Raw genomic sequence first — 23,014 nt, 5'->3', positions numbered from 1 at the left:
GTGAAGACATCTCAATTTTCATGTCAAATTACAAATTTGTTTTTCTCAAAAACACCCTTTTTGATATTTGTCACAAAATAACCATCAATTTTGCAAAAAGAACCATACATTGTTTATTTTATTTTTTGTAAAATTGCCTAATGAGGGGTCCCACTAGAAGTTTGTAATTTATCTACATAAATTTGTAGTTGGACCATTCAATAGGCAAAACAAAATCGATGGTTATGTTATACTAAATGTTGGTTATTAGGTGACAAGGCACCACTCATTTTGGTTATATTAGTTATCTTTAATAGTTTAAACTTGCTTAACTAGCTTTAAATACAATCAATAAGAAATAGGTTTGTCATGGATATGCATTCTTTAAGAGAAGTTTAGAATAAACTTCATAGGTTGTCGAAAATGACCACCATTCTTAATTACATTTAACAATTTGATCATCCTTTTAAGAAGTTACCAAAATATTATTAAGTTTTCAATTTGAAACCCCATTATTCTCTCCTCCTTTCGGTATTTCGAAACTATGTCCACTTCCATCCTTACCTAATAAGATTTTCATAAGTTGATTATTCATCAAGGTCATTATATAAATTTCTTAATTATTATTTATTTTATTTTATAAATTTTGTTATTTATTTATATTTATTTTATTTTATTTTCACTAAAATGTCAAAAACTTCTAGGGCCATTTTGAGGATGTTACAATTAAGTTGTTTCTTAGCCTTTCCATTATCTTCCGGCTACAACTACAAGTAGGATGAGCTTTTGAACCGGACCATAACTAAACTGGACCGAACCTAAAAGTACCATGTTATTATTAGAAATATTACTAATAGTTATTGGCATTGGACACTCTTTCCAACATTGTATACCGATATTATACTAATTAAGTATAGTTGGTATTGTACTATAATAGTTACTAATATCAAAAGTACAATGTTGTTACCAAAACCAAGACAAGTAACAAATGATTCCACTGCCCATACGAGCTATGTATGATAACATCTCATAAATGATTATCCCATGTAGGATGTCATGTGAGCAAAACCTGAAGAAACTCATCATAAGGACCGAATGTACACAAGAACAATAACGACTTATTTTGCAAAAAAAAAAATAAATAAAATAAAATAAAAAATAAAAAATAAAAAAAATTAAGGATTAAATGTATACAAACCAAGAACTTAACCTGAAGTAGTCGTTCATAAGGATTGAATGTGTACAAAAACAATAAGTTCGATGGCTTATTTTACACAAAAAAAACAATAAGGACTAAAAGTGTACAAAATAAGAACTATATTACCCATCTAAAGACTTTTGGTGTCGTTGACTTAGATTTATTAGGCATTATGGCTTTTCTTATATCTTAATATTTAATTGGACATCCTTGGCGTCATTTAGACAAATATCTTTTTGTTAAAATTGTTTTTGTTTAAAGAGATTTTTGCAATTGTTTTTGTTTAAAGAGATTTTTGCATGTCGTTACGATGATGTCACTTTGGTGTTGTCTACAATTTTTTCTAAAATTATGGTGACATACGAAGAAAATATATTATGATAATATATGAAAATAAACAAGAAAATAGGAAACATTGAACCTTATGTTTAACAGTGTCATTAAAACAAATTTGTTCGCTATCCGGTATTTGTTTCCCAAGATACAACAAGTATAACTACTTCTTCGAGATCACTTGAACCTATAGTAGGCATGTAGTTTACTTTGAGTTAGCAAGAAAAAGTGAAAAACGTAGTAGAGGAGAAGATGAGAAGATTCAATTATGACTTTTTCAGTATGTCTTACTTGTCACCGGAATAGTGTATTTATACACCAAAATTCCGTAACCAACATCTAACATAAATTTTGTAAGGGGTATAATTAATTGCAAATATTAATTTATGATTAATGTAGGTTTGCAAAATCGTAATTGATTTTCAGTTATGAAAAAATATATTTGCAAAAAGGTCTCTGGATTTTTTCTAGTCGACTAGTTGTGCATTCGTACCCGTAGGACGCACTCTACCACAAAAGTTGAAGTCTTATAAAAACATATAAGCATTTGTACTTACATATATATTTTCTTTTCATTCTCCCACCCATGCAGGATAACTAAAATCCATTAAACTCTTTTATTATTTCTTCCAACACCCTCACTTTAAGAATTAATTTATCATTCATCTTAAATCTGTTTTGAATGTGTGATTAGGGGTGAAAACGAGTCAAGCTACTCGTGAGCTACTCGGGATTGGCTCGTTAAAAGCTCGAATCGAAACCGGTTTTAAACGAGCCCGAGCCGAGCTCGAGCTTAATATTAAGCTCGTTTATTAAACGAGCTCGAGCTCGAGCCTATGTCACTAAGCTCGATTAGGCTCGCGAGCCTAAACAAGCCTTTATATAATATAATTTATTATTATTTTCATATATTAAAATAAAAACATATTTGAGAAATTATGGATTTCGGGTATTAGAAAACGAGCTTCTTAACGAGCTTGAGCCGGGCTTAAGCTTATTTAGGCACATCAAATGAAAAACGATTCAAGCCCGAGCCCAAGCCGAGCTTGTATAATTCATTACGAGCTCAAGCCGAGCTCAGTAAAAGAAAGCTCGAATCGAGCCGAGCTCGAGCTCGAGCCTCGTATAACTTAAACGAGCCCGAGCCGAGCTTGGCCAGGCTCAGGCTCGGCTCGGCTCGTTTGCACCCCTATGTGTGATATACCAAATGAACGTGTCACGGAGGACACACAAAAATATACCCGTTTAAACATTAATAATGTCTTAGGGTTCGAATTTCATGTTCAAAAAGGGAAAAACCTGTTTTTAGAAATTTGTTAAAACCAATTTTCCAACATTTTAGTGATACGTGGTAACACTTTATAATGTCTTTGCTCAGTGAAGTCTACTCGATCTCATATTGATGATATTGGTCTTCTAGTAGGTAGTATGATCACTCGATGGAAACAAGCATGTTCCTATTAAGATTAATGTTTTTATTTGGTGGGTTTTGCTTGATCGGGTTCCAACGAGGTGTAATCTTTACAAGAGGGGTATCGACATGTATTCAGTTTTATGTACAATCTATGGAGAGGACAAGGAAGATATTACTCACCTGATTTTTAAATGTTAGTTAGCCTTAGAGGTGTGGAAGCGAGTCGCTTTGTGGGTGGATATTGATATCCTGATTCACTTTAGATATCACTCATTGGATCAATGGTAGACCTACCATGAGAATGGAACGAGTCAAACTTGATTCGATCTTTATTACTCTCATTTGGTTTATTTGGACTTATCGGAACATGCTGCTATTTCGTCACAATAAGTTTCCGAAACATTTTATATTTGCTAACATTGTTGCGTTTTTTAATTAGTTTTCTTTTAAAAACGGAAAGGCTTCAAAAAATTGGAATGTATGGGTTCAATATCCAATTCTGTCTTAATTTGTATTTGTTTTTTGCTAGTTTTTAGCTAGCTTTCGTCTTTTAATATATAGCTATCGTTTAAAAAAAAATTAACCACCACAAATAATTTGTTCAAAGGAAGATGATGGGATAAAATGTATTTGATGGATGGTATGTCAAGTTTAATTATCATAAGGTTATAGCATGCTATATCTTTGTTCACATTAAACAAAAATAATGTAACTAATATAGTTGTAGAAGTATAATATAATTCAATACTAATTCAATGATCTCGTGGGCTATTTTGCACCGGTATAACATGAAATCATAATATGCATATCTAAATACAAAAAATATGCAAAAGCATCATGACATTGATTCAATGGCTATATTACACACATTTACTACTTAACCTTTTGCATTTGTATAATAATATCTTTGCAACGATGCATCTATTGTCAACTTAACTTTCACTTTCTTGGACTAATTTACCAAAGTCTATTGATGATATAGATCACCACACTACCTGTACGAGACTTTCTTGTAGTAGTGTTTGGCTAAATTACTAAAATATACATTATTAATGTAGATGGTGTTAGAAATATGAATTTAATGACACATGAAAATTTGAGAATCGTGATTATCACTTTCAAATCGAAGTATTTGGGTGGTACTCCCAAATCCTCAATTGGATAAGACTCAGAGAAAATCAGAAAAAAAAGAAAGAGAATGAGAGGGTATGTTTTTCGTGAGTACCAGATTAGGACCAAAAAACTGGTTTTTGATATATGTCTGAAAACTGTCACAAGACAGTTTCAAACCCACCAAAACTGTTAAAACGGGTATTTGGATAAGAGTAAAAAAACCGGGTCAATTCTCAAAAAAATGGATTTCTGATGCATTTTTTATATAGCTCGACCCGAGTCAGGGGCTCTACCCCTTGGACCCCGCCAGGGGCTGCCGCCCCTTAGACCCTGCTTCCAGGGGCGCTGCCCCCGGACCCCCATTCGTTCAGGGGCTTTGCCCCTAAATAACAGTCTACTTTGAATCTTGAATAAACTTAAACAAGTGTGCACTCCGCACCTTCCTTACTTGTTTAATATTCATCAAAATTGATTTGGGTTAACAAGTCAACCAATTACACTTAAATACAATTAATGAAACAATTCACCAACAGATAGTAGATTTTTATTACTAAAATATTCATTACTAATATCAAGAGTAGATTCTTATTTTTTAATAAGAAAAAAAACATTGCACATATATTTTTAAAAGAAATATATTTTATTTTGGATGATGATTAACTACCAAAAACATAAAAAGCTTTGATCAATTAATCAATCTATTAAATATATGATTTCTCCCGCTATATAAAATATAGAAAGTTAATAAGTTTTTTATATAAAAGAATTAATGATTTATAATATTAATAAACTTTATCTCATTTACACATGTAGTTACTTATATATATATATATATATATATATATATATACTAGTTTATAACCCGTGAAAACCACAGTTACAAAATAAATTAAATTTTCATAATAAAAATTCAAAAATTATTTATCAATTACTTTAAATAAATCATTAATTATGAGATATACCAAATTTTTAAAGTTATTATAACTTCAAATTTAACATATAATTAGAAAAAGTAAATTTGAATTTTGAAGTGTTGCCTAATATATCTCTTTGACATGTGACATAATATTAATGAAGAGTTGTATTAGAGTGACACATGTCAAATGGAGATTAAAACTATTCATTTATTAGAATAGGAATATATATATATATATATATATATATATATATATATATATATATATATATATATGACCATTAAAGTTTTTTTTTCTTCCTATTAGTCATTTCTTTTTACATATGACCCTTAAATTTGATGATTATACAAAAAAAACAAGTCATATATATAAAAAAACAAGTTTAATGGTAATATATAATAACAAAATATAAATAACTAATATATATATATATATATATATATATATATATATATATATATATATATATATATATATATATAGGGTTAGGTTATTTTGTTTTTGCTAACTATTGTGTGCCAGAATGCACAAATCTGGACCAACGGATGGAATTCATCAATGGACATGATTTGAGAGTGTATGATATTACAATGGGGTAGCATGTACCATATAATCATACAAATTTTAGCAAAAGGGTATTTTGGACAATTAACTACAATTATAAAAGGAAGTTTTCGGATATTTATGGATAATTAATTCTCCTAATTTTAAAAATATGAATTTTTTTAATTAATTCAATTTTAATTCTAACATAATTTGTAAACATAACCGATTTTATTCTGTCAGAATATTTTTTTAGTTAGAATGATGCTCTTTCAGAATTTTATTCTATTAGAATATTGTTGAAGAATAACAAAGTTCTTGAATCTGAGGTTGGAAAATAACAACATTCTAATATATTCTTATACATCCAAACTTAAATACAAATTCATACATATTCTTACAGACTAAAAGTCTTATACATTTTAATATAATTATACATATTCTAAAAGAATATTAACAAAAATGAATAAAATTCTTAAAAAATAACAACATTATTAAAATGTGAGTATGTTCAAACTTTATTCATTCTTCAAGTTATTCCTATTAGGTCTTCAACACATTCTTCCAACCATTCCTATCACAAGTACAACAAAAACTAATAATGGTTAAAAACATGTTGCTTGCAATTAACTATCACTTTATATATTCTGGTAGAATACATAGAATATATTATGGCAGAATACATAGATTTTATTCTGGCAGAATATATTCTGACAGAATACCTAGAATACATTTAAAAGTATCGTATCTACTGCTAATATAATTTTAGATTCCAAATACACAATAACAAGGGAGAATAGAAATTGGAATTCAAAATCACAAAATGAACCAAAATAATACACAAACAAATTACTTACATTTTTAAACAATTTTCTAGAACAAGATGAGTAGCTTTCACCAATCTATATTGGCATATGATATTAAGCCTTTACTATGTTGGTATATGAAATCAAACAAAATTAATTCACTGTGTTGGCATATGAAATCAACCCCATCAGTATATACATAGAATATGGAAGACTACATAGTATACATTCTGGCAGAATATTGCCCATACTTTCTTTGCTTGTGCTCCTTCAATGGTTTACCTGTAAGTTACAAATCAACAACACAATTACTTACTCAATTTTCATGAGATGAGATAACATAAATTAATTTCATGATCATTCTTTTAATTAGGCCTATTGAAATTATATATCCATATGATGCGAGAATTGAACCAAACAAGATTAGTGCACTTTACACAAACATAAATTGATAATTGAACCAAACATAATTGAAAGCTAAACAACTATTTGAAAAAGTAAAAAACAAAACCATTACTCAAAATATAAGAACTATCTAAACTCAGTAACAATTCACTTAGGACCATAGAAAAGAGTTTTTAATGGACAAGTGACAAATTACAAAGTAAATCTTCATTTAGGCATTTAGTCGAACACTTGGTGTTCAGAAAAAAAAGACTTGGATAACTAAAAACACTTCCTGAGAAACTTATATTATTATCAACAAATAAATGGTCTGACTGAAATCTATCAGAAGAGTTAAAATATATAATTTAAATTCAACAAAAAAAATCGATCAGAACCCAAAATCGCAAAAACAGGGGCTTTAAACCGGAGAGAAATTGTAAAAGAAAGATGATGTTTTTTTCAACCCTTTGAATCGACTTTACCAGATGGCCGAAATAGAGGCTACATACGAGATTGAGAGGATGACAGGTGATCTTTTGTTTCAGCGATTGAAACTTTTTTGGGGTCGAGGTCGACTTCTGTGGGGATGGTAATGAAGGGACGATGGTTGTTGAAGAACAAACACCCACGATGAACAAACACCAGTGAATTGGGTGGGGATGGGAGCACAATCACTTGATTTGCTGAAGTGAGAAAATTGAAGATGGAAAAAAAGGTATCGATGATTTGGAGGAAGCTAGGGTTTATAAAAATATTACAGATTTCATTTAATGATTTTCCAAAGATACAAGATTTATTTTTGGTTTAAAAAGATAAAATGATCAAGCTACCCTTATTCCTAAAGTTAATGATTTATATTTTTCTAAAATCTCATTGGTCCTTTCAAGCACACAATACTTGTCAAAAACATTTGAACCTAACTCTATATATATATATATATATATATATATATATATATATATATATATATATATATATATATATATATATATATATATATATATATATATATATATATATATATATATACCCTTGTAAGTTGTAAATTATTAAACCTATATAATATAACAAAGTAAAAAGTTAGCTTTTTTTATTATATAATTTTTCTTTTTATTAATTTTGTTATCATGACATATAATTTAATTAGTTGATAATTAGTTGACCAATAACTTTGATTTAAATATATAAATTTTATTTATTTTGATGTTATATTCTTTTAAAATTGAAAAATAATTATTTGGAAAACGACATATATCGTTTTACATTAAAATGCACACCGAATTTCTGCAATGCGTTTGGTCTGAAAGCATATACACTGCCGGATGTGTTACGAATCTTCCAATGACTCGCTGTGTTCTCTCTCTCCGGTCTTCTCAATTTCGGAAAATTCAAAGCTTCACCTACTAAGATCTGATCCACTTCACACACACAACATACAACATGATTGTTCATGGAGGTTTGTTGAATCCACTGTTTCAAGCTCCTTCAATGTCCGATTCGATGTCGATTACAATTACTTCAACGAACTATATCGTTTCACCGTCTTACCGTCGGCTGCGACCTCCGTTTTGCTATCAGTTCCGGTACCAGTACGTTAATGCCGGAAATGTATTGTTTAATAGCAAAAAGGGCACGCGAGATCGTGTCAGTTTGTTGAATCGAATTCGAGCTTACTCCGAATCTACGGTATCTGAATTACTCCTTTTTAGTTTTTAATTGTATAATTATTTTGCTATATATGTGGTTTTTTTTGAAATGTTTTTATGAATCAAAAGAGGATCCGAATCAGTTCTTTATGATGATCAAATTTGTGTGATCTTGTTTGATGCATTAATTGAATTGTACTAGCAACGTAATTGAGGTCAAACTGTAAAGGTAGTTGAGAATTGTCGAAAAGGTACTCCGAGAGTTAATTGGGTTGTTGCATTCCTTTTTGTTTTCTTTTTCTGACAATTGGCGTTCCTTTTCTTCCTTCTTTTTGACATTTTCACAACAATATAAAGCACAATGAAACACATGTACAATAAATCAATAATTGATTAATTTCAAATGCTGATTACTCAGAATTTTTCAACTTTACAGACCACATAAATTATCTATATGACCAAGTCAAAATTTTGATAATTACATGACTTCGTAACAATTAAATTTAGTAGTGGTTTTGAATTTAGATAACGAAGTCTTTTTTGGATATTAATTGTAAGACCCTATGATTCAACTATCACTTATCAGTGTCAATTTCATGACTTTTTTTCTTATCAAAGGTTTAAAAGCATGATATAGTAAGCTTGTATATTGATGAAAAGATAATGACCTTTCCAACATAATCTCAAGTGTAGACAGAAGAAAAGCAAGTAAGAAAGTATTCACCTATCCTCGAGAGTCAGTTGCTATCAGAGAAGAATGTATCAACAGCAGAATTGAAGGCAATTCCTGATATTTGGAGATCTTCAGCAGAAAGATTTGGTGATCGGGTTGCATTGGTGGATCCACATCATGACCCTCCTACAAATATGACATACAACCAGGTCTTCTTCCCTTTTACTATGTCTTTTAATTTTAACTCCAATCAATTCAATTTGAACCTTCACTTTTGATTGTCAAATTTGCAGCTAGAGGAGGATATTTTGAATTTCTCAGAAGGTTTAAGAGTTATAGGAATCAAACCATATGAAAAAGTTGCACTCTTTGCTGACAATTCATGCAGATGGCTTGTTGCTGATCAAGGTAGATACATTGAATTCATGAAACTACAAACGATACGTATGATTATGTTTAATTTTAATTTAAAATTATATAGTAAAAGTAACAAGTTTGGGTGTAGGTATTATGGCTACAGGAGCAATAAACGTTGTGAGGGGATCCAGGTCATCTGTAGAAGAGCTCTTACACATCTACACTCATTCTGAAAGGTTAGCATAAAAGTTAAATTACTTTCAACTTCAAAACCGAAAGAAAGTTTATAAAAGTATAAATAGACTCATATTTCCTCAAGTCAACAATTTGCATTCTTTGGATAACAGTGTTGCACTTGCTGTGGATAATACTGAATTATATCATCGGATTGCAACGGGATTTAATTCAAAGGCATCTGTTAGATTTGTGATCTTACTTTGGGGGGATAAATCATCATTAAATAGCCATAGCCATATGATGGAGGGAATTCCTGCTTATACCTACAAGGAGATTATAGATATAGGCCATGAACATCGTATGCTTTTGGTTGATTCACATGATGCCCGTAAGTCAAATCTACCACTTAGGAATTGGAATTCGAGATTCCATTCCATACTCCATAGCATGTTTTAGTGCCTCTAGACTGACTATATGAATCTTTAGGTGAAAAGTATGTTTATGAACCCATCAAGTCTGATGATGTGGCTGCTCTTATATACACAAGTGGGACCACTGGGAATCCAAAAGGAGTAATGCTTACACATAGTAATCTTTTACATCAGGTACTACAAATGTCTCTTTTGCCCCATTCATTTGATCAAATTTTCATGTCTTTAAGATATTATTATGCTTTTCTACTTTTTGTAGGTTAATAATTTGTTTGACATTGTCCCTGCGGGGCCCGGGGACAGATTTTTAAGCATGCTTCCACCTTGGCATGCATATGAGCGTGCTTGTGAGTATTTTATACTTTCTTTGGGAATTGAGCAAGTATACACAAACGTGAAATACTTAAAGGTATTTTTTTATCCCATTTTGAATTTCTTAAATCCAGAAAATGGATATTATATAATATTCCCATTCTATTTTGTGATTTAAATTCTTTTTAGCTATTTTCGTTGTAGGATGATTTGCGACACTATCAGCCGCAGTATATGATATCTGTCCCTCTAGTATTTGAAACTTTATACAAGTACATCTTCTCTATTTACTCTTTAAAACTTTAGAATGATTCAATGATGCGAGAAATAACAATGTACTTTCATCAAATTGTTTATTATAAAAGAAAATTTTGTAATATCAAGAAAGTAGATTGTTATTTCTTGCATTTACTTGTTTCTATTATGCAGTGGGATCCAGAAACAAATATCCACCTCATCTGCTATCCGTAAGTTAATTGCATTATCATTGATAAAGATCAGTTTGGCATACATGGAGTTCAAAAACATATATCAGGTTCAAACCTTTTAGCAACTTATTGACTTTTGACTTTTTGTCTTTGTGCATGAGGGAATTTACCTTTGGTTAATTTTATAATCTAATGTTGTAATTAGTCTTGATATTGTTTTATAGGGAGAATGTTTGTCAAGAAGTCAGAAACAACCTTCTTACATTGCTGCAACATTGGATTGGATATATGCACGAATTATTGCTGCCATTTTGCTCCCTTTACATTTATTGGCAAAGAAGCTTGTTTACAGTAAAATTCACTCCTCTATTGGGATTTCAAAGGTTTAAGATATTATCCTTCTTATGTCATTCTGTTGTCTGCCAATAATCTAGGGTAAATTTGTGTGTTGTATATTGCATAGGAAACACATACAAGGGAATATATATATAGACACAATATTTACATCCAGAGGCCTTTAATATATATAACTAACTATTTGTCTAATATCGCCCCGCAAGCTAAGTCCAGGAAGCGACTTGTAGCTTGGATCTTAACATAACAAAACGTTGTGAGGACAAAGGTTTGGTAAACACATCTGTAATCTGGTCATCGGTGGAAATGAACTAAACTTGAAGTTGTCGGCGTGCAACCTTCTCTCAAACCAAGTGAAAGTCTATTTCCACGTGCTTTGTGCGAGCATGGAAAACAGGATTAGCCGACAAGTACGTAGCACCAAGATTATCGCACCATAACGTTGGAGCATATTTGACGGGAATGCATAGTTCTTGTAAAAGTGCTCGAATCCATGTCCATGTGATTTTTGTGACGGTATCAGCCAGCGCTTTGTATTCCTACTCCGTGGATGACTGAGAGACAGTCTTTTGTTTTCGTGCGGACCAGGAAACAAGATTAGAGCCAAGATATATTGCATATCCCCCCGTGAATCGACGGTCGTCCGGACAGCCAGCCCAGTCGGCACATTCTGAGAATCCTGTCAACGAATTGTAGGCACAATCGGTCGCGTGAAGAATTGTAGGAGAGTGATGGGTGAACCGTAGGCCGTAGGTATTGGTACCATGCAAGTACCGAAGAATCCGTTTGACAGCTGACCAGTGATCGTTAGTTGGTGAGTGCATGAATTGGCAAACCTTGTTGACTACAAAGCGATATCCGGGCGGCTCAGGGTAATATACTGAAGGGCACCCACTATCTGGCGGTACTTAGCTGGGTCGGAGAAGGTAGGGCTGTCCCCAAGGGTGAGGGTGACATTGGTCGTCATGGGGGTGGGGACAGGTTTGGCAGCAGCCAAGCCAGCTCGTTGTAATAGCTCATGAATGTATTTCCACTATGAGAGGACAAGATCAAGGTTGTGGCGTGTAACTTCTAGGCCAAGGAAATACGACAGATCACCCAAAGTCTTGTACCGCAAAAGTCTGACTGAGCCTATGAACCATGTCGTCAATGGCGTGTTGGTTGTTCCCGGTAAGGATGATGTCATCGACGTAGACCAACATATATAAGAGAGTGCCACAGTGAGAGTAGATAAACAGAGACGGGTCTGTCTTGGAGCCCTAAAAACCGAATGAATGAAGGGCAACAGAGAGCCGGTGGAACCAGGCTCGCGGTGCCTGTTTCAAGCCGTAAAATGATTTATGAAGCAGGCAAACATGATCCGGTCTGTTTTAATCTACGAAGCCCGGAGGTTGGTGTAAATAGACAGTCTCCTGAAGATCGCCATGGAAGAAGGCATTATGTACATCAAGTTGCATGAGAGACCATTTCTGGGTTACGGCTAAGGATAAGACAACACGGATGGTGGTCGCTTTAATTACCGGGTTAAAGGTCTCGTGATAATCGACACCGAATTGCTGTCGGAAGCCTTTGACAACAAGTCGAGCTTTGTAGCGTGTAACCTTGCCATGCTGATCTTTCATTAGTTTGTATACCCTCTTACAATCAATAACATTAGAGTTCGGGGCCCAAGGCACCAAGGTCCAGGTACGGTTCCGCATAAGAGCAGAGTACTCATTAGTCATGGCACTACGCCAGCGGGGATCCTTGCTGGCAAAAGTAAACGAAGTAGGTTCGAGGTCAGGAGAGGGATCGGTAGTGTGGTTAGCGGTGGGATGGAATGGTGTGGCCTTTTTGGGGTTAGGGCGTAGGTTCAGTGGTTTGGGACGGGCTTGGTCGGGGGCGGGTGTGGTAGAGGTAGTAATGGGTGCTGGAGTCTCAGTTATGGGAGGTGATGGTGGGGTTTTGGGTCACGTTGGTAAGTGTGGATGAGTGGTGGAAGGGGCGTTTGTTGGGCAACAGGATTTAGCCGGTGTAGGGTCGGCCGGTGTGGACGGTGGAGACGGGACGATGGAGGAGGGAGATTCGGTTGTGGGGATGGCAGAGGTTGGGTAGGTGGAGAAGTAGGGTTTGGGAGTGGGAGGTGATGGTGGTGGTGGTGGTGATAAGGATTGTTGGTAAGGGAACATATGTTCGGTGAATCGAACATGACGAGCGATGTAGATATGCTCGGACTCCCAATCAAAGCACCTGTAGCCATGATGAGAAGGGCTATAGCCAAGAAACACAAGCACCTGTAGCCATGATGAGAAGGGCCATAGCCAAGAAACACACAGGATGTGGAACGGAAGTCCATTTTATTTTTGTTGTACGGGCGTAAGGGTGGAAGCACTGACATCCAAAGACCCGAAGGAAGGTGAAATCGGGTTGACGATTGAACAAATGTTCAAATGGCGAAATGTTAGAATTATTGCGCGAGGGCATGCGATTAATGAGATACACGGCTGTGTCAAAGGAAAAGTGTCAGAACCGTTGAGGAACACGGGACTGGGCCAAGAGGCTAAGACCCGTCTCAACGACGTGTCGGTGTCGCCGTTCAACGAGTCCGTTCTGTTCGCTGGTGTGGGGACACGAGAGGCGACAAGTTATACCAAGGGAAGAGAAGAATTGAGACAGGTTGTGAAACTCTCTGTTCCAATCAGTTTTAACATATTTAAGTTTTGTTTGAAACTGTCGTTCTGTCATATCAACAAATTGTTTGAACGTTGCAAAGACATCAGATTTAAGCTTGAGAGGAAAGAACCACATAAATCGAGTGTAATGATCAACACACAAGAGAAAGTAAGAGTGATTATCAAATGACTTTATAGGTGCTGGCCCCAAACGTCACAAAAGACCAAATCCAAAATATTTGAACTTTTATAAGTAGACGGTAACAAAGAAAGTTTAGCAGATTTGCCAATGAAACAAGAATCACACACGGGACTAGAACATTTATTTTGTAAAGGTAAATTGTATTCGGAAAGCATAAACTTCAAAAGCTGATGATGTGGATGCCCTAAGCGCTGATGCCAAGTAGTAGAGGTGGCACGAGCAGACGAAAAAGCAACTTTGGAGGTAGAAAGAGTTGAGGACGAACTAAAGGAGTATAGACCACCATTACTTGGAGCCATGTGGAGGATAATGTGAGAATCCTTGTCCTTCACAATAAAGAAAGAATCGTGAAATTCAAAATATACATGGTTATCACGATAAAAATTTTGAACGGAAAGCAAATTTTTTTTGATGTCAGGAACATGAAGGATGTCTTTAATAGAAAAAATTTTGTTTGGAGAGTAGAGACGGGAAGAACGGATGTGAAAGATGGGCAAAGCCTTACCATTGCCAACATGAAGGTGGTCCGCACCGAGATATGCCTCGGAGTGGTCGAGGGTGGAGAGGTCCAGTGCAACATGATGACTAGAGCATGTGTCTGGCAGCCAAGAGCTTTGCATTTGTGAACATACGTACGTGGGCGTCATTGCAGACCCATGCGGCATAACTAGGATTCGGTTGTGGTTGTGGTACTGCTGGGCAGTCTCCGATGATTTGAATCATCCGGACTGAGCCGGAGTAATGGTTTCTGGTGGACATTGAATTGATCCATCCAGGTAACTGAACAGATTGTATGAGACCAGAAACGGCTGGAGCATGGCCTTCCAATACCCATAATTGTTAGATGATAGTTTAAATCCAAACTTGTGAGAGTTGTGAGTTGTTTTCTCTGTGGAGGTGATTCAGGTGAAGGCTGTGATGTCCGCCATTAGAGAAAGTAAAAGAGAAAAAAAAAAAAAAACGATGACCAGTGTTCCGCGATGAACAGTGCTTCGGCGGAATTAGGGTTGTCACCCTAGGGTGGTGATACCACAATAATCTAGGGTAAATCTGTGTGTTGTATATTGCATAGGAAACACGTACAAAAGGGAATATATATATATATATATATATATATATATATATATATATATATATATATATATATAAAGAGAGAGAGAGAGAGAGAGAGAGAGATACAATATTTACATCCAGAACCCTTTAATATATATAACTATCTATTTGTCTAATATTTGTTGTCTGTCGTTTGTCGTTTGCTTGTTTGCTACAATTGCTGTCTGTTGTATGTTGTTTGACTGTTGTCTGTTGTAGTTGAAATTTTTTATTCCACCCAAAAATATGGGACAAGAAGTCGCTATCGATCTGTTGTCTGTGAAAAAGACGTGAATGCCCTTGTTATCCTGATAATTTCTATGAAGGATGTCTAGGATTGTAAAAGGTAATTGAAGAAGATTTAAACGAACTTCTAAATATGATATCTGTTACATTCGACAGGCTGGCATATGTGGAGGTGGAAGCTTGCCATTACATGTTGACAAATTCTTCGAGGTTTATAGATTCATTATTATTTTTTTTCTAATATATTAATTACCAGATTAAAACATAGATAAAAAAAAATTGTCGTAATTGTAATGTTTTTACAGGCAATTGGAACAAAAGTCCAAGTTGGATATGGATTAACAGAGTCATCTCCTGTCATAGCTGCTCGACAACCATATTTAAATGTAATATACAAATCCAAATGTGAAAATTTATATATAGATTTTATATTATTTACAAATATATAACAAAGTCATACATGTGAGACTTGAAGGTTCTTAGATCAGTTGGGCGTCCAATTCGACATACAGAAATAAAAATTGTAGATGATGAAACTGGTGAAGACCTTCCTCATGGTTCAAAGGGAATAGTCAAAGCCCGGGGACCACAAATCATGCAGGGTTATTACAAGGTAAGGGTAAAATGGTCATTTAGGAATAGACCCATTACCCATTCAGCCACTTAATGGGAAAAAAAACCAGCTGTAGTTTTTTAAGAAAAAGATGATTAAATTAAAATCTAGTGATGGTGAGTATTTGAAATAGAATCCGGTTGCTACAAAGGAAGCAATAGATGAGGAAGGGTGGTTAAACACAGGGGATATCGGTTGGATTTCCACTTTCCATTCGTTAGGGCGAAATCGTAATTCTGGTGGCATTATTGTTCTTGAAGGCCGTGCCAAGGACACTATTGTCCTTTCAACAGGTAAATAAAATAAAAGAGACAGTTTCTTTATCTATTTCTTGTTTTTTTTTTTTTTAAAGTTTATTTGAATGTTGGTTTTTGAATGGTTACTAGGGGAGAATGTTGAACCAGAAGAAATAGAAGAAGCAGCCATGAGAAGCAATTTAATCCAACAAATACTCGTCATTGGTCAGGTAACACTTCAAATTTTAAACCTTCGTTTCCATTTCTTTTCCTTTAATAATAAAATATTAAATTACATTTTTCGTCCCCGAGTGTAACTGATTTTTTTGCCAATTTGGTCCCGTAAGAGTTTTCTCTTTCAATTTTGGTCCTTATTTGAGGTTTTTGTAACCTTTTCGATCCCTCATCCAAGTAAAATGACTTCTTTTGGTCCTCGAGTATAGCTGATTTTTGCGATTTTGGTCCCAAATCATTTTACTTGGAACAGGGACCGCAAACGTTACAAAAACCTCAAATAAGGACAAAAACTACAAGAGAAAACTTTTGGGGACCCAAATTGACAAAATCAGCTATAGTCAGGGACCAAAAATGTAATATATATATATATATATATATATATATATATATATATATATATATATATATATTATTCTTAATAATACAAGACAAAATACTTATTTATATTTTTGATTTTATAAATGAGAACTAGGATCAACGACGTCTTGGAGCTATAATTGTTCCAAATATAGAAGAAATTATTTTGGCATCCAAAAGTTCTTCTGATAATGGTAATGCTCAACTTACCAAACACCAAATGGCTGCCATCTTATCTCAAGACCTTCGTAAATGGTAACCAACCAACTTTACTTTATCTCAAACATATTTTAACAAAATTTAGGCTAAATAAATGCTATAAAAAGCATCCTACTTTCAGTAAATAATCTATCAATTCTTGTAATTCAACCCTTAGACTGTCTATATCAAATACTTTAACTAGATTCATATTATCAATTTGTCATGCAGGACATCAGATTGCTCGTTTCAGGTGGGACCCATTCTTGTTATTGAAGAGCCTTTTACGGTAATTCCGCATTCATTTTATCTTTTTATTTATTTTTTAAATATACGATGATTTTCGTCGGAAGGAAAGAACTAGGGGTGTTGATCGGGTAATTCGGGTTTTTTATGTTAAAAAAGTACCCGTTACCCGACCCAAATTAAATTTGGGTAATTTTGGTTTGGGTAATTCGGGTAATGGGTCGGGTTTAGGTAATTCGGGTATTATCCGAAATATATAATTTTTTTTTGAATGACACCTGAAAATAAATTTAATGAAATAAATATGTCGTGCTCTATTAGTCTTGTTTATATAAACAAACGAGGCATAAACGAAGTTACTCAAACTTTGAACATTATGATTTTTTAGTCAATAGTACTTGAGATATCAAGTAATCTTTTAACAACTTAATCTAATCTAATAAGATGTTAAAAAAACAAATATTTAAAGATCTTAGTTTAAAAGTTTAAAATGTTTAAGATAATTGTAACCATAAGTTTTGCCATGTTCTGAAGTTTCGTCAAGATAATGAGTTTGTTAGTTGCAATAAAAACTATAATCTAGAAAACAGTTAAGTTTTAAAGAACATGATGACATATAAACAATTGCTTTTAATATTGTTGGTGTCATACAGCCATAATAAAAGAGATTCATGTTTTACAATAATGATAGTTAGTTTAAGTCTGATCAGATACATGCTACAGAGTACAAGCTCTACGAAAGAAAAAAAAAAGAAATTTTTAAAATAATTCGGGTAATTCGGGTATACCTGAAACCTAGCAAACATACCCTATACCCGACCTGAAAAAAATCGGGTTACCCAAATACCCGAAAAATTAACCCGATACCCGAAAAAATCGGGCGGGTAATTCGGGTATCGGGTATTTTCGACAGGGCTAGAAAGAACAACATAATAAAGAATAATATGAAGCTTTTCTCATTAAGTCCCAAGTATGGATTTTAAAGACTTATAGACACAATCATTTTTGCTAAAATATCTTGATGAAAAAAACCCTTTGGAATTTCAGATTGATAGTGGTTTGATGACTGCAACCATGAAGATCCGAAGGAACAAAGTTGTGGAACTATATAAAGACCAAATAGATGATTTATACAAGTAATCTTGTACGTTTAATATATTTACTATTTAGAAAGGAAAAAAAATCCATAATGTGTATGTACTTTCTCCATATAAGTGATGACATCTCGTTTTTCATGTCAAATTACAAATTTGTTTTTCTCAAAACACACTTTTGGACATTTGACACACAATAACCATCAATTATTTTTTGCAAAATTGCCTAATGAGGGGCCCCACTAGAAGTTTGTAATTTATCTACATAAATGTGTAGCTGGACCATTCAATATTCATAAGGCAAAACAAAATTGATGGTTATTTTATAATAAAGATTACTGAGGGGCCCCACTAGAAGTTTGTAATTTATCTACATAAATGTGTAGCTGGACCATTCAATATTCATAAGGCAAAACAAAATTGATGGTTATTTTATAATAAAGATTACTGATTATCACTATCTAGTTTAAACTTGCTTAATTAGCTTTAAATAGAATCAATAAGAAACAGGTTTGTCATGGATATGCATTCTTTAAGAGAAGTTTAGAATAAACTTTATAGATTGTCGAAAATGACAACTATTAATTGCATTTAACAATTTGATCATCTTTTTAAGAAATTACTTGTCGGATAAAAAATCAAATAATTACGACTTCATATTAGTGAGTTATGCGTATTTTAAAAAGTGAGAGAAAATATAAAAACTGCTGAAACAAAAGAAAAAAAATGCAACATTGTTATGTTATCTTCTGAGGACTATAGTTGATTCAGTATGTAATGAAAATAAGTGTTTTACACTCTAAAATGAATTACAAATACCAAATTACATGATGGAAAGAAATCAAGTAATTATGATTTCATACGAGTGAGTTATGCGTATTTAAAAATCATGTCAGAATATAAAAATTGTTGATACAGGAAAAAAAAAACACAACATTGATATGCTGTCTTCTAGGGCCTATAGTTAATATGTAACCAAAATAATGTACATCCTCTCAAATGTGTGTATTTATTGATCAATTACACCTTATCAGAAAGTATTAGAACCACACAAAATGGGTCATTTATGGATAAATGTCATGTCCATCATATTACATAAAAATAATCCTAGGAATGTGATACGTCATTATGAAAAATGTTATAATACATAATGTAATTGTACCAACACATAAAATCATTATCAATATAGTCTGACGGCAACATTAACATGTTATTTTCCAACATTTCTCTCACTTGGCCGAGTAACTATTATTATTATACATGTTTCATTATTGGCCAAGATAAGTTCATCATGTTTCAGATTAATACCAAAAGCAAAACTGTACAACCTGACACATCATTTTAAGCACGAGACCCCCATCGATCATATTGTGGTGCTTCATATGAAACTTAAGATTAATTTAGACCAAATGACATTTAAAGTTAAGCGGTAATACACTATGTTTTTCTATATAAAAAGTAAGTGTGCACAACTTATTCATACTTACAAACATTAACCATTTTACTATTGGCATTAATTTGGAAAACTGTAGTAAGGTGACTTTGCAATGAATAAAAATCACCCATTTTTTTTCTGTTGCCTCATTTTTCCAGATTCCATTCATCCACTTAGGGATATGCATTTGGACTGAGTACCCGAACCGAAACCGAAACCCGGATAGGGACGGACGCAGGAATACATCATAGGTGTTGCCGGGATGAATAGGTGTTGCCGATATATGAAAAATAGGTAAAAAGAATTGAAAAATCAAAAATTTTTCCACTGCGAACAGAAAAAGTTAGGGGTTGTCGGTGCCACACCGGGAACCCCTTAAAACCGTCCCTGAACCCGGACCGGACTAAATACTTTATTTGGGTCGGACCGAACCGACCCGAATAACCCAAAATAACAATGACCAAATACAAATTAACTCTTCGAGGATATTGATTGGTTGTTTTCCCTTTCCACCTCCATTGTTTATCGCGTTTTCCAACTCTTTGGCGACGTCATATATTTGCGGCAAAATTTGTTCGGTATGGAGCTAATATGTGCCCGCTTGTACTAAAAGCCGCCTCGAACACGATGGTAGAAATTTGTAGTCCCAAAATATCTATCAACATAAACAAACAAAGTGTTAAAATATAATTATTAAAAAGTATACAAATAAATAAATTTATAACTTCGACCGGTATTGGCATATTGGGTGGGTACGACAATACGCAAGAGCTAAAAGGGATCGATCAAGTGAATATTCAATTTTCGGGTTGGTCCTTTTGGCCCAATTAAACCTTTATTCGGGTAACCTGGACCGAACAACCCGAGAACCGAATTGGGCTAAAATAGATACCCGAGAACCGAATTGAACTAGATATAAAATTTCCTTATTCGGGTCATTTCAGTTTATTTGAGTTATTCGGGTCATTTAGGTTTAACAGTATAGTGTACATGTTATTTCGGTCCTTTCGGGTTAAAAACCGATCCGAAACTCGTTGTAACATCCCATTTAAATAAATAATAAATCCGGAACCCCGAGATGTAATTTTATTATTATTTTATAGCCAAAATCAAATAATGATTAGCGGGGTATTGGTTTCGGGGAGCCAAATGTCATGATTTAGAGTTTCGGGGGTTAAAGTGTAATTTCGGGACTTATTTTGCAAAGGATTTTAGAATTCAGGGGGTGTTTGGTATCTTTTGGACTTAATATGAAAGGGTTTTGGATGGCTGGGGCTGTTTAGTAAATATTTCGGACTTGTTTTGCAAGGAATTTCAGATGGAAGGGTTTAAATGGTAAATTAAGGACTTGAATTGAAAGAAAAGAGAGAAAGAGGGACCATATCAGTCATTATGGATGGAAGTTTGAATGGGGCAGGTATTTAACCGTTCACCACCCCATAACCCTAACCCTAATCCCTTCCTCCATTCTCCAGCCACCACCCTCACCTCCCAACCTCCATCGGCTGCCGCCACCTCCATTGCTGAGGTCGGAAACCACCAAGCCACAGCAACCGCTGCGGACATCGCGTCCATCGGAGACTGTGAGCCCCGCGTCTTCGTTCCTTTCTGTCGGAGCTATCGTCGCCCATCGCCATCCACAGACGCATCCCGACCGTCGTCGGTGTTTCTCCGGCCACCTTTCGCCATCTGTTAACGCCCCATCGTCGCGAGCTGCTGCCTATCGTCGTGAATGTCGTATGTCGCGTCAAGACCACTACTGCCCGTCTTCCCTTGTTGCTGCTGCCGTCGCCTCCCACCACAGGTGGGTGTTGAGTTTTCTTTTCAAGCAAGATGCGCGTGTTTGTCTCTCCTGCTGTTGTGCTTATCGTGTGCGGTGTTTGTTTGGCCGGAAACCATGGAAGACCACCATGGCTGCCAACCATGGTGGTTACCGCCGCCGTTGCTGTTCTGCCACCACCAGCCGCCGCGTGGTGGTGGTTGTGTGCGTTTCTTTGCGTGTGTGTGTAGTGTTGTGTGGTTGGAAAACCAAGGAAGCCACCACCACCACCGTGAGGTGGTGGCTGCCACCATCTACCACCGCCGGCCACCACAAGGTGGCGGTGTGTGTGTGTGTATGTGTTTAGCCTAGTGTGTGTGTGTTCAGCTTAGTGTGTGTGTATGTTATTTGAGATTTGCATTGTAAAACTGTAATAGGGTAGGAATAATCAAAGAAAGCTCAAAAACCACCACCGTAGGGTGGTGGCTGCCGCCACCAGCCGCCGTGTTGGGTGGCGGTGTGCCTTGTTGTGTTTTGATTCGTTTGGGATGCTTGGATGAATGGACTAGAACCATAACCGCCGCCATGAGCCGTCGTTGACCACCACTACCCGAGGTGGTAGTGGGTGGTGCCCGACTAACGAAACCCTAATGGGCCTAATGAAACCCTAATGGGCCCAATGAAGCCCTAATTGACCTAAAAGCCCAACCATTTGACTAATGGACTAGTATGTAGGTTGGAAACCCTAATTAGGGTTTGGAAAACCCTAATGTCATGAAACCCTAATTTTGGGGATTGATCGGGACACGCACGTGAATTATTTAATAAACTTAAAATATTAATTAATAGTCATTGGCAAATTAACCTAAGGCAATATTGGACTAAATGGATTAAGTCCTTAATGGGTTAAGTAAGAAACACGTAACCCTAATCGTCATTTCATGTAAAAACCTTAATTTCACTTGGGCCTTGAGTCGGGCCTTTCTATTGGACTTTAGTGATTGGGTTATTGATGGGCCATCCAAAAACAAGCATATGGATTAGAATATCTAGATGGGCTTTAGGATAAGGCCCATGTGAAGGACTTGGGCCTAATTTGGAAAATTGGGCCATAGGTGGGCCATAACCAGGCCTTGATGATTATGTGATATTGGGTCATGGTAATACCAAGAGTTTTGTAACACCCCGTTTATTTAATAAATAAATAAATAAATAGTAGCCCTAAAATAAATAATTATATAGCAAGGTGTTGGTCTCGAGGAGTTAATTGCGGCTATTTTAGAAGTTGGGGGTTAAAAGTGTAAGTTTCGGATTGATTTTGTAAGTATTTATGAAGGCTAGGACTAAATGGTAACTTCTGGGAGTTCATTGAAGTGATTTTGGGGCTAAAGGGTTGTTTGGTAAATTAGGGATCGAATTTGAAAGGAATTATGGAAGCAGGGGTGTAATTGGTAAATATTGTACCTAGATTGTAATGGATTATTAATGATGGGGTTAAAAGGGCAAAATATGGGATTAAGGTTGAAAGAAAATGATATGGGGAGGGACCATTTCTACCATTATGGCATTAAGTTTCCTAG

The 23,014-nt window shown here is 34.8% G+C and overlaps 1 protein-coding gene across 1 annotated transcript; it reads left to right on the top strand.

Moving 5' to 3' along the window:
• Positions 1 to 7,970: 7,970 nt before the first annotated feature.
• On the top strand, positions 7,971 to 18,462 carry LOC145158319 (putative acyl-activating enzyme 16, chloroplastic). The gene is made up of 18 exons (XM_079077236.1): positions 7,971 to 8,376; positions 9,030 to 9,218; positions 9,303 to 9,417; positions 9,515 to 9,602; positions 9,714 to 9,931; positions 10,030 to 10,148; positions 10,234 to 10,383; positions 10,491 to 10,558; positions 10,716 to 10,821; positions 10,939 to 11,097; positions 15,416 to 15,469; positions 15,565 to 15,645; positions 15,735 to 15,872; positions 16,006 to 16,165; positions 16,259 to 16,338; positions 16,818 to 16,957; positions 17,132 to 17,189; positions 18,194 to 18,462. Exons 1-18 carry the CDS (start codon positions 8,131 to 8,133, stop codon positions 18,284 to 18,286), a joined length of 2,262 nt encoding a protein of 753 aa, XP_078933362.1. The 5' UTR covers positions 7,971 to 8,130; the 3' UTR covers positions 18,287 to 18,462.
• Positions 18,463 to 23,014: the final 4,552 nt, after the last annotated feature.

This window comes from Lactuca virosa, chromosome 1 (assembly GCF_052849685.1).
Source record: "Lactuca virosa cultivar CGN04683 chromosome 1, Lactuca_virosa_CGN04683_v6, whole genome shotgun sequence".
Lineage (NCBI taxonomy): Eukaryota > Viridiplantae > Streptophyta > Magnoliopsida > Asterales > Asteraceae > Lactuca > Lactuca virosa.
Note: the sequence above shows the minus strand (reverse complement) of the source record. Positions and strands in the feature narration are given on the sequence as shown.